General features: G+C 47.0%; 1 protein-coding gene across 1 annotated transcript in view; it reads right to left on the bottom strand.

Annotated features, from left to right (window-relative positions):
* Nucleotides 1-4,293: 4,293 nt before the first annotated feature.
* LOC136645300 (vomeronasal type-2 receptor 1-like) overlaps nucleotides 4,294-13,112 on the bottom strand; it is a 30,681-nt gene continuing 21,862 nt past the window's right edge. The window contains exons 4-6 of the mRNA XM_066621534.1: nucleotides 10,018-10,245; nucleotides 7,665-7,788; nucleotides 4,294-5,276 (exon numbers count right to left, since the gene is read on the bottom strand). Coding sequence (XP_066477631.1) covers nucleotides 4,294-5,276; nucleotides 7,665-7,788; nucleotides 10,018-10,245 — 1,335 coding nt within the window. The remainder of the gene's footprint in view (nucleotides 5,277-7,664; nucleotides 7,789-10,017; nucleotides 10,246-13,112) is intronic.

Genomic DNA, 13,112 nt, shown 5'->3' with positions numbered 1-13,112 from the left:
GATACACCATAGAGTTCTCAGTGCAGGGCTTTTCCCTGGGCCCTCAGCAACCTGGGGCCAATACTTCCATGAACAGATCCAGGCTTGTTCGGCTTGTGTGCAGAAGGGCTTGTGTGCATAAGGTCCATTCCACCTGAGTTCCACAGAGGTGGTGTTGGTGGGTGTGATCTTGAGCCTCCCCTCCACACATGGGTTGTACAGTCTTTGAGAATGTCTGCAAGGGAATAATGAAAGCATGGGTTTGTGGATCAGAGGTGGGAGGCCCAACAGATATTGCTTGCAGCAGGGATTCCGTGTCATTTTACTGGTTCTTGCCCACAAAACAGAATCAAGCAGACTTCCAAGAAATTCCTGCTCCTTTTTTCTCTGTGGATGTCACTTCCCTGGTCATTGCCTAGCTCTGCAAAGCAGAATGCTCCTGAGACGACGCACAGGTGAACCAGACCATTGTTCCAGCTGCCGGACAATCTGCTATGCTTAATTAAGCCACTGTGGACAAAAGCCCTTTGCAAGCAAATCAATACTTCTATGGCTTGTCTCATGGAAGAGCAAAGGAGGATGTAATGCAAAAGCACATAACAAATGAGGCACATACAGTACTGTTAGGTATCTCAGTATACACTGTTTTTCTTCCCTGTAATAACATCCACAGAAACAGAAATAAATGGAACTGGGAAGGCAGCCAGGGAATACTAGCTATATCCATCCATCGCATTGGAGAGAAGCAGTCCTGGAACGATGGAATGCTCCATTCCACTAAAGGCAAAGCTGTTAAAATTTACTGCCCTATTTCTCTTTTTTTCTGGCAAAAACCTTGACACAATATTCACCAATAAGCCGATCCCCTTTCCTCATTTTTTGTGACTCGAATGCATTTTCCTCTAATGTATCTTGAACAACATCTAATTTGCATATTCATTTTGCGGGGGGGGGGGGGATTCTCCTTCTGTCCTCATCTGCTTTTCTTTGCCTTGAAAAATTGACCGCAGGGACCAGCTGCAAGAAGCACAAATTGCTGGCTTGATCATAATGGGCAGTACAGGCATTCTCACACAGCCCATGAAACACAGGTCAACAATCTGTGCTTGCGACAGCCAGTGAGCATGGTCTGTTTACCTTGTGCACAGCCAGTCTAAAACAGAGTAAGAATTCCACGAAGCCCCAAGGCTGCATCCCTAAATCCTTAAAAACTGTCCAATCAAGCTATGGTATCACTAATACCAAAGATGTTAAATTATAGCAACTGCTGCCTCCTATGGTGGGAGAGGTAGTTGCAGAGGTCTCCTCAAGGTAAGGGAACAATTGGAACAAACCAAAGGGAACCCCCTTATCTGGGGGTAAACCTCCGTAGCGTGGAGGGGTCAACCCAGACCTTCAACAGTTATTTTGCTGTTGCAAGTCCACATTGACCTGTGCTGCAGGATCGGGCCTGGGAATGGGGTTAGGTTATCAGTGGTGCCCGGGCCAGTGCCATCACTCCTGCCCCCTTCCTGGGCCCAATCTGCCCATCCCCTACTCCCTCACTGCTGTCCCCAACCAGTTTTACTCCATCCCCACCCCCATTCTGGTCTCCTGCCGTCCCTCCTGACTCTTCCACTGACTTATCTCCTCTTACAGTTGGCAGGAGATGCAATGATGCGGATGGAAAGGTATAGCAGCACACGGCGTAACAGGCTGTCAGAGTTCCTTTTGCGACAGGCGTTGACTGCTTTAAGGAAGTCAGTACCATTGCAGGGGAGGAACTGAGGATATGCAGAGTGTAAGATGCGGCTGTTTATTAAGGCTGACTTTGCCTCTGCTTCTACACTATCTGTGCAGTGAGACAAGACGGTCTTTCAGTAGACTTAAAAAAAACATAGTTTGGGAGCATCCGCCAGGGGTGCCTCTCACAGTCCCTTGCAAATTGCCTCATGAAAGGCACCAGCAATGTGATGTGGGAAAAAAGCAACATCAACTGGTTATAATCTTGTCTGAAAGCTGAGAAAGATCTTCAAAGCAGTTGAGCTGATAGAATAAAAATAAAGACAAAAAGTAGGACAGCCCAAAATGCCACTGCTGGTGCTGGCTTTTTGCCCCTGTAGTCAAATTTCCCATGTCCCAAGCAACCATGTTTCCATGATATATGCCTTTGATCCTGCATTCTTTCACTGAATATAATGATTCCATTGGCTACTCCAATGTTGGCTGTCACATGTCAAGGTAGTGCACCAAGCAGCTGTATTAGAGCCTATGGGCCCAATCCTAACCAACTTTCCAGCTCCAGTGCATTCGCAATGCAGCCCCTAGATAAGGGAACAAATGTTCCCATACCTTGAGGAGGCCTCTGTGACTGCCTCCCCATCATAGGATGCAGCACACACCCCACTGGCACGGCTGCACCCGTACTGGAAAATTGGATATCATTGGGCCCTAAGAGTCTTCCCTGTCATACTGCCTCACTCTCCTCCTCCATCTCAGAAAGCGCTTGTGTTGTCAAGGGGCACTAACCTGTAGGTAGCTTAATCTGGGAATCATCACTTTTAGACTTGATGCAAGTTTGGGAGGCCAAGACGAGTGCTTTTACAGACTCAGACACCACAATCCTAGGCATGTCTGCTCAAAAGTAAGCTCCATTCAGTTCTATGGGACTTACTCCCAGGTAAGAGGATCTAGGCTTGCAGCCAAAATTAACTACAGCATTTCTCAAAGTGTGCTCCTAGGATCCCTGGGGCTCCCTAAAACCTATTCAGGGGCTCCACACCATAAGTGGCCACCTTCTTCCGCCTGCCCAGTTTGCACTGGCTCTTTGCAGCTCCTCGAGACTTCATGCATGCACTGTTGGGGCTCCCCAAGACTGCTATGAGGAGTATAAAAGGGCTCCAGAGACCAAAAATTTTGAGAACCGCTACACTGGAGTAAAAGGATATTTCTAAATCTGCATCACAATGGGTATCTCAGAACATGACATACCATGACCATTTTGACCCTAAGCGTTACTCTGATCTAGCATATCAGTTTATTGGTCTTAACAGGGTGGCATCCCATTTCAAGAAGAAACTGAAGCTTTACTTCATAAACAACAAAAGCCCAAAAGACATCTACTTCAACTGTTGTTGAAAGCCAGGGCTCTCTTCCTACCAATCATCTTTGTACCCTCATGGCCATAACTCCTCAACAATCCCCAAACCAGAGTATGCCATGTAAAGGGAGGCACTTCAAGAGATGGTTACAGCAATATAAAATCTGGCTCAAAAAAATTATACAACCTCAGCTGAAAAGTAAGTGCTATTGAAGCACCAAGTCAACATAAAACACAATGCAAAGCAGTTGTAAATAATTTGGTTTATTGGAAAATTTTACAGGCGCTCCAATGCAATTATCTGATGCTGAGTTATGTTGAGATAGTTACTCTTTACATGAAAATGTACTTGATTACTTTCTGCATTGGGTGAAGCCAGCAGTTCCCAAACTCTCAAGGAGAGTATAGGCTGCTGTAAGTGCTTGGGAGGTCAACGGCAGCGATGTGAACCTCACGATTAAAAAAAAAGTGATCGTGACCCACTTCTGGTTTGCAATTGCAGAACTGGGTCGTGATTGCATTTTTTAGCTGTTCTGAGGCTTGGGAAGCCCTGCAAGGGGGTCTGTGGGCTCCCCACACCCTCTGGAGGGCTAGTGCTGCCAGAGGTAAGTAGAAAAACAGCCCTTTCATTCCCATCAGCGGCACAATTTTGGGGATTGTGTCGCCGCCATCACCATCACCCCACCCCACCCCTTAAGGGGGCAGGGACAGGGCTTCTTTGGCTGGGGCATTGTGACATCCTAGTTTGGGAATCTCTGGGTTAAGCTGTTGTCGTGCTACAGCTTGAATTATAGGGTTGGACCTTATGTGGACAGGATGGGGTTTTCCTGCCTCCTCTTTGTACGAGCCCCTTGAATCCAGCAAAAAGCCACTCCTAAGATTCAGAGTACCCTCTGGAATGACAGTTGATGTAGTGTGGAATTCTACAGGTCGGAGGAGTTGGTGGAAGCCAAAGGTCACTACCTCCCTCCTTATGTGAACAGAAGTTCATTTCTGCTCACACAAGTCATTGTTGCATACAAGCCAATGTAAATAACTATGAAAATAGAAAGCTCCTTAAAGAGTGCCTTGCATTATTTTGTCAGCAAGCAATTAGATATGCTTTATCTGTGCTATTCCCCAAGAAGCAGACGGTGCAACTTCCATAGGAACCAGAGATCTGCTTTCTCTCAGTACAGAGGAGGAAAAAGTGCCAGCAAACTAATGAAACGGTGACAGGCAAAAGCTACAAAGGTCTAATCTTCAAGTACCGTGGAGACAGTTCCAGTGACTTCGCAAGAAGCAGAGGTGGGCGGTGCACTCTTGTCATTGCCGGCTGCTTTGCCACCCACAATTTCTTCTGTATTCCTCAGTGGTTTCAGCAAAATAATGTAACACTTGGGCACAAATATGCATCCCAGCAAACCAAAGCTGGAGGCCAAAATTGCAAAGATCTCCACTGCCACTTTGAACTTCCCTCTGGTGCTCAAGTAAGCTGGGACGAAGGAGATCCAGACAATGAAGAAGACCAGCATTCCAAAGGTGACAAACTTGGCTTCGTTAAAATTGTTGGGGAGCTTGCGAGCGATGAAGGCAGTGAGGAAACACAGGATGGCGAGGAACGCGTCAAAGCCAAACATCACACACAAGAACAAGATGGAGCCCTCGTCGCATTCAAAAATTATCTTCACGTTGAGGAACTGTGTGTTTTTGTTCATGCGGGGAGGACTGAGGATGAGGTAGGCACAGCAAATGCCCACTTCAGTCAGGATAGAGTTGAGGACAATGATTTTTTGGAATATGGGCCTCATGGACATTCGGACTTTCTCAGCAACCTTGGAATTTCTGGCCAAGTGCGTCAGGAAAAGTGTGACCGTCTTCCCTAAGACGCAACCCAGGCAAACGCTAAAACCCAAGGCAAGTGTGACTTGGCGGGCCTGACACGACCAGTCTTCCGGCTTACCGATAAAAAGGATGGATGTCATCAATGTTGTGACGAGAGAAAACTGAATGAGGAAGCTCAGCTCTCTGTCATTGGCTTTCACAAGCGCTGTGCTTCTAAACTTGATATAGACGCCGGTCACGGACAGGACAATGCAAGCGCCAAAAGCAGAAAGAACAATCAATGTAATTCCTAATGCTTCTTCGTATGCCAGGAATTCCACCTCCTTAAGGACACAAGCACTTCGTTGTTCATTAGACCAGTAATCCTCTTTACATGCTGTACATTCCCTGGCATCTGGGCAGGAGACAACCAGAAAACATTTTTCAGTGCCATAGTCATGGAATGCATGCAGTAAGAGTGACCTGGAACAGGTAAAAAGCATCACAGTGTACCTACAAAGAGTGCTCACATAAGAACAGCCCCGCTGGATCAGGCCATAGGCCCATCTAGTCCAGCTTCCTGAATTTTACAGTGCCCCACCAAATGCCTCAGGAGCACACAAGACAGCAAGAGACCTGCATCCTGGTGCCCTCCCTTGCATTTGGCATTCTGACGTAGTCCATTTCTAAACACAACAGGGATCCAGGGCAAGGCTTCCAGATCAGAGAGTGTTATTTCCAGACTCAATCAAAACCCAACATATTTTTGGGTTAAAAATTAAGTGTTGGTCATACACTAAAAGGCTATTAAGAAAAGGGCCCGGCATACTTTTATCTTGGCCTGGTACACACTTGTCACATCTCCACCCCAATCCCTTGTCTCTTTTGAAAAACTGACAAGAATGGTAGTTTTGCAAAATTGAAGGATTGATTGGTGTCTTTTGGCTTCTAGAGGCCCCTTTGTTTAAACTCCTTAACATTTGCAAGTCCCTCTTTTGTATTTATAGGCAGGCATTATTACAACCACATGCATTAAAACAAAATAATTCAACTCACTAAAGTGTTCTCCTCTCCTGCCCCCTATTTCTACTTGCAACTTATTGTATTTCATTTAAAGATCTAATTTATTTCATCCCAAACTCTTGGAGTGAGTTCCAAAAGTTTTAAAGTAACAATATAATAATTGGGGGGAAAAAACACATCCTGAATAAATACAAAAGGTAGAGTGCTAGCCTATGAATGTTCACTCACAACGAAGTCCCGCTATGTTCAGTAGAAGTTCTACCCAAGTACGTTTGCATTGGATTGTAGTCTTACTCTAACATGAACTACATACTGTCTCTCAGGAAGCACTTGGGAAAGACAATGGTCTAGCAGTTTGGTCTCTGGAGCTAGCCTAGAGGCCTATGTTACTATCTAGAGCAGCATTTCTCAGTATGAGATTCTTGAAACCCTTGGGCTCCCCAAGACCATTGTTAGCAGTGGAAATGACTGTTAACAATGGTCTTGGGGAGCCCAAGGGCTTCAAGAAGCTCATACTGAGAAATGCTGCTCTAGATAGTAACATAGGCCCCTCGGCTAATTTCTCAGTTTGTCTCCTGCTGAGTCTATGCTTCTCCTTGGCCAAGGTCCTCTTGAAAAAGCTTCAGAGGCGGCACCCAAGTCCTCCTGCCGGTGACATCACTGCTCCTGCTATTGGAGAGGTCCTGAAGCTCTGCTCCCCCTCAATGACACCCCTGGTAATTACACATGCAGAAGCAGAAAGAAAAATAAAAGGCACTGCTTCTGATGCAAACTCCAAGTGCTCAGGGCCCCCATGAGTCCATCAGCAGAACATGTGGGGGGGGGACGACGACAGGGGCAAGGAAAGGGGTTCTCATGTTTGAGCCAACTGGACATGAGATGTAACATATTGTTGCAGATGCCTTATGTGACTGTTTCCAGCCTATGCGTGGAACATATTTGCCTGCTGGTGAATATGGTCTCCAAACCTGCAACGTTACTTGAGATTTTGTGTTCGGTTGTGCATGGCTGGCAACCTTCAGTCTCGAAAGGCTGTGGTATAAGCCTACAGCACCTGGTATTCCCAGGCGGTCACCCATCCAAGTACTAACCAGGCCTGACCCTCGGTTGTGCATGCCTAAGTACAAAATACATGTTTGCTCCGACAAGCATGAAAGGCTTGTGTATAGATTTGGGATTTGTCTATTTGTTTCACTGTTTTTCTCTGTAAAGTACATGGAAAGGAGGTGCTTCCTTCCTGTGACGTTAATTCCACTTATGTAATGATTGGCTATGTCAGGGGTGGGCAAACCCCAGTCTGTGGGCCATTTGCAGCCTGCAGGCCGGGGACCCCCAATTCGGCCCATAGGGAGCCCCCAGTCTCCAATGAGCCTCTGTTGGAAATCTGCGCTGGCCTGTGACTGTGCTTTATGTTGGAGGTGTGTGCTCAGGTGTGCTCAGGCTGGAGGTTTGTCCAGCCAACCTCTGACTGAAGCTCAGTCCAATCCTTCTTGTGAACTTCTGAACTTCTGAAGAAGTTTTCGCTAGTGGGCTCCCCAGGATACCTAGATTCCAGCAGCTGCCCATAGGTACTGTGTTTTGACATAACCCTGAGGAACCCTGAGTCATGGGGTAGTATGTGTGCTTCCAGGGTGACTTACAATAATTAAAGCTTATTTCTAGAGCTGCAGTATTTTCGTTGGCTTGATTAATCAACTAAATATACTGATTGACTTTAAGTGACTCCTACTCTCAAGTCATTCTTTCTTGTATTGGCTAAAATGTTTATAGGCATTTGTACCTGTTATGCTACTTATCTGTCCTTCTGCACACCTTATACAGTCATAACAGCATGGCGGCTTTCCTTGCTGGATCCCCTTCCGATAACCAGGCTGGCAATTGTTATTACAAGCAGAACGTGGACGCTGAAAGGCACAGAACATATGGATTACTGTATTTCTAGCCTGCCTTTCTCCAAGGAGCTCAAGACAGTGTGCATTACCCCTCCCCCATGCTGTCCTCACAACCACCCCAAAAGGTGGGTTATGCTGAGACAGAGAGACTGGCTGAAAGTCACATCTAGTGAGCTTCCTGGCTTGAGTGAGGATTTGAACCCTGGGCTTCCCCAGTCACAGTCCAGTACTCTCACTACTGCACCGTTGGCAACCTTCAGTCTCGAAAGACTATGGTATCGCGCTCTGAAAGGTGGTTCTGGAACAGCGTCTAGTGTGGCTGAAAAGGCCAATTCGGGAGTGACAATCCCTTCCACACTGGGAGCAAGTGCAGTCTGTCCCTGGTCTGTCTTCCTGGCTATGGGCCTTCCTTCTTTGCCTTTTAGCCTCAGACTGTTGGCCAAGTGTCTCTTCAAACTGGGAAAGGCCATGCTGCACAGCCTGCCTCCAAGCGGGCTGCTCAGAGGCCAGGGAATTAAAGATCATACTTCTACTACAAAGCAGGACTGTGGGAGCCAGAAGCAACTTTGGGTGGAGTCAGAGGTAGAACCAGAGGTTTTGTGTAGTGACACCACAGCCTTGTTACAAAGAAAATGTACCTGTTTTTGCCATGAGAAAAAGCAGATCTGTTCAGTTTACATTGTATAGTAATAATGACTATCATTATTGTGTAGCCAGGACATCCATTATGGGACTGGCTGAAGGAGGTTCTCTGCAAGGTTCCACAGAGCGCCAACCAACTCACCCTAATCTCAGAAATGGCATGTATGCCAGGACATTCAATGGAATTTGGTAAGTCTGGTAAGACTAATGCAAGAGAAGTATAATGGGGGGAGTGTTTCTAGAAAAGGTTGCTCAATTGTTGCATGGAGACAAGACAATGATGAAGAAATGATGGGATGAAAATTCTTGGCAGCAGAACCCACCATTTGCAGACTTGAACTGCAAGATCTTGCAAATGATAGAAAGAGCAATCATTCACAACATCTGCACAAAAGTAGGACACCATGGAGGCAAAGTGCCTGCTTCTTGTCTTTGACCCTTTTGTGAAGAAAAGAGGAAGGGAGGGCAAAATGGGTGCAGGCCTAATGGTTATTGATGACCCTCTCTCTCTTGCTCTCGGCATTACTCTTTCCTCTGGTCAGACTGGGCTTCCTGTGTAGTCTCACTGCCACCACCCAAGACTTAGACAGAGTCTATCTTGGGAAAGCCTTTGAAGCCAAACAGCAGCAGAACTTAAGTGAACTGAGGGGATGCGGCAAACCTACTCTCTCCCAGGTGAACTTAGATCAGGCAGATCAAACTGTAAAAGTACAGGAAGTTACTTAAAAGGCTGAAGAAATAAAGCATTGCTGAGGGGGGATGCAAATGATCTGAGCAAGACACATATCAAAAAGCAAACAGGACTGACAAAGGCAGGGTGATAGAATCTACTGAACAATTGTCTCTATTCTAGTAATTTGTGCCCTTCCAGGCTCCTGGTTCTTACACTCACAATGCAACAAGGTGAGTGGGCAATAAATTAAGTCACTTTGAAGCAAATCAAACCCCAGCTCTATCTAGCCCAGTAGTGTGTTCTAATGTGCAGAGGCTCTGCAGGAACTCACAAAGGGGTTTATCTCATCACTCACTACCCAGTCTTTTAACTGGAGATGCTGGGGATTGAACCTGACCTCTTCTGCATGCAAAGGATATGCTCTGCCATTGAGCTAGGAGCACTCTTTTCCATGTTGTCCAAGTCAAAGCCTAGTGTTCTCAGCACCAAAGGAAATTTTGCTCTGTGGCATCAAAATAGCATCCAGTTATTCTAATAGAATATGTATAACACACTCCTAAATGCACTTACTAGGGAGTAAGCCCTACTGAACAAAATGGGGCTTACGTCTGAGTAAACATGTATATAGGATTGTGCCTTCAGTCTTGCAATGTGGCAATGACATAATTTGTGATTGTGGTGTAGGTGTGCAGTCTTCCGACATCTGCTGGAAAGTTGTTTCTTATGAGAAAATGCAGCCAAATGCTGTCAATGTTAAGTTTCAACTTTTTTTAATTTTGAAAGCTTTGTTCCTAATGAGTCAATAACAGTGATGAACATGGGCAGCCATAAGCATAAGAGCAAAAGGAAAAATAAATGTTAAATCAGCGGTCATCATAGCACAGACAGCTAGACTAGAGACAGGCACTGAGAAACCATTCACTTACTGTTGCCGTTGGAGTGTTCCAGTATATGGTGTCATTATTTACATAAAACTCCTGACTGGTTGCCGAAACAGGGTTAAAGGTTCCCACTCTCACAAAGGCGATTTCATCAGTGCCATTCATCTGCCAATTGATTATATCATAAGGAGTATACACGTCTCCGCTGGTATCTATGTGTACATACTCATCAAGAACTGTGAATTTCATCTCATTCTTCATGTAGTACATTAGCTATGAATCAGAAAGTGAAAGAAAGCAGGTATCAAAAGGTAAGCATAATAGGGCTGTCCTATTCAAAGATATATAGACATTACTAGTGCAGGATGATGTGGATAAGTTGGTGATGGGGGCGGGCCACTGAGGGCATATTATTCCTGTTCTGCAAGAGTTACACTGATGTCCCATCAGTTTCTGGGTCAAGTTCAAGGTACGCTTTCAAAACCCTTTACAGTGTGAGTCTTTGACACCTTAGGACACAGTCCTAACCTGCTCAGGAATAACCAGACCACAGTGGTCAGCACTGTATCCAGTGCTGGTGCAGGCTGAAGGTCACCTCGGGGTAAGGGGATATTTTCCCCCTAATTCTGTGTTGAGCCCCAGCCAGCCCTATGAGGCTTCTCAGATATGCACCAGCTATTTAGCTGGCACAAATCTGAGCAGTCTGTGTTAGACTGCAAGGCCTGGGAGAGGAGGTTAGGATATGGTGTGCACTGCCACCTCTATCCTGGGCCCGATCTTCCCCCTTCCAGCCTCCCCCACCCAAAAACACTTCCTCCTCACCCATGGAATGCCCTCCTGCCACCCTCTCCCATCCCCTGCACCACCCGGCACAAACATGTCCTGCAAGTGCAGTTGCTGAATCTGGTCCTTCACAGCTGGCATGAGCCTCCATGCTGGCCCAGCCAACTCCTGACTTGGCGCAAGCATGCTTTATGGCACATTTGTGACATTTGGGAGCTGATGCAAGGAGCCTGAGAAGGATCACCAACAGAGTTTGGATCAGGCTGTTGATGTCAGAATTCTGTCACATGGAACTGCCCACCCATTGTGATCTCCTACCAAGGCCCTGCTCACATGCTGACATTAAAGGAGGTTTGTTTGGCATGCTTCTTTGTGGATCTCCTCAGGAGATCCAGGATTCTCTCTTTCTTTCCATCTCCAAGAGGCTGCTAAAATCATACTCATTCTGTGTTGGATTTGAGCTCTACTTGATGGTGAGATGTTCTGCTGCAACTATAATATGCTTTGAACTTTGGGTTTGTTTGTTTTATTTGATGATTTTGATATCGTTTTCTGCTTTCATATGTGTTAGTCACCTTGAGTGATATTGTTAAATTATATCAAACAAAATGTAGATGCAAAATATAAATCAGCTGTTGCCCTGCCTTAGCCAGAGAGTTGTGTAGGACAGCTGCATCTTTGAGACTGATCTAGAAATGAGTGACACACGTTCCCAAGTGAAAAGGGGACATTCCTTCTCTGAATTCCACACTCTCAGTGCTCTCACAATGCTAACGATTCAAGCATATGGGATGGAATTAGGATTGCCAGATTATTAGTTTGGAAGCTTCATACCACAGTCACTTGTCAGGCGTGGGAATCTCCAATCTAGACAAACTATGAGGGGAAAGGCCTCTTCTCCACCCACCCTGCCACACTTGCATTAGTTCTTGTTGCTGCTAAACAAACCACCCCAGTTGTGGCCACATCTACATTACAGCTAAGAAAAGCTGCCCTCTTGGCAGCCACCCAGAGCTCCCTTCCATGAACTTTTCTCTTTCACCTGAGACTTGTCGGCTATAACTGAGACGGCTACTGTCTGTACTGCTCTCCCATAAATGGTCGGCATCAAAATTAGTGCTGCAATAGGCAATCCTGAATTCTCTTAACATATATTAACAGCCCAGTCCTATTGGCACAGGGCCCAATTCTACTCAGCTCCACACTGGTGGAGCACCGATGCTAGCCCAGCACTGGCTGGCACTAACCCAGCACTGGCAGAGCACTAGAGCTCTGCCACTTGGCAGTCGTGCAGACTGCCAGGCAGCAGAGAGTAGGTGGGGGCATAGGGGGATGCAGGGAAAAGGCATTCCAGGGCGGGGGGAGGTGGAGGGAGGGAAGGGAGAGGGCAGGGAGCAGGCATGCTGGGGGAGGGAGTAGGGTGGGAGGGAGGCCAGACCAGTGGAGCAGAGCTCCACTGGTTCCAGAGCCTCTGTGTTGGGCTCACCACCTGACACGGAGGTTCTTGATTCACAGCCGACCCTCAGGCTGTCGTAGAATTGAGTTGCAGGGCTACTTGCTTTACCGGGAGGAAGGGGACAAAAGTCCCCTTCTCCTGAGGAGGTGGTGGTGGCTGCCTGGGGCGCACTGGATGCAGTGGCAGCCGTTTTCGGTGCCACTGCAGCCCCATGCGCCAGGCAGCTCACGATTGGGCTGCTCGTACACTGCCAGAATGAGCATTCCAGCAGTGTGCAGTGCTTTTCAGCTGTTGCAAAAGGTGACACACTGGGGAGCGTGGGCTGGTCCCCACCTTGAGCAGTGAGTGGCTGGCTGCATGCGGCAGCAAACTCTGGATGCCTTCCAGCCCCAGTGGGTAACATGTAGGGAGTGGGCGGAATGGGGCAGCAATGGGGTCACGTAGAAGGAGGGCGGATCAGGACCAGGAAGGGGGTGGGTTCTGTAGCAGTGGTGTCAGCCGAATCAAAACCACTTCCCAGATTCAATCCAACTTGATGGGTCTATGCAGACTTGTGCCAGCTATGGAGCTGGTGCAGGTCCCAGTAGACTTGGGAGCCCAGTAGCGGCTTACCTTCGGGCAAGGGAACAAATGTTCCCTTACCCCAAGAGGTCTCTGGGGGCTGAAACTCCGTTCAGGATACAGCAGATGCTACACTGGCACCACTGCTTCACCACACAAGGAGTTAGGACTGGGCTGCAATTCTATCTTTGAGATGTATTGCCACATATGCCAGCACAATGACAGCCCTGCTGGCATAGAAATCCACATGCAAATAGATGTTCCACAGACAAAACATTAGAAAAATGCTGTGCTGTTGTAACTTGGACATAGGTTGGATGCTGGCACAATTCCACCAAGA

The sequence above is a fragment of the Tiliqua scincoides genome, chromosome 3, assembly GCF_035046505.1.
Source record: "Tiliqua scincoides isolate rTilSci1 chromosome 3, rTilSci1.hap2, whole genome shotgun sequence".
Taxonomy (NCBI): Eukaryota; Metazoa; Chordata; class Lepidosauria; order Squamata; family Scincidae; genus Tiliqua; species Tiliqua scincoides.
The sequence above is the reverse complement of the archived record's forward strand: the minus strand, read 5'-3'. Positions and strand labels throughout refer to the sequence as shown.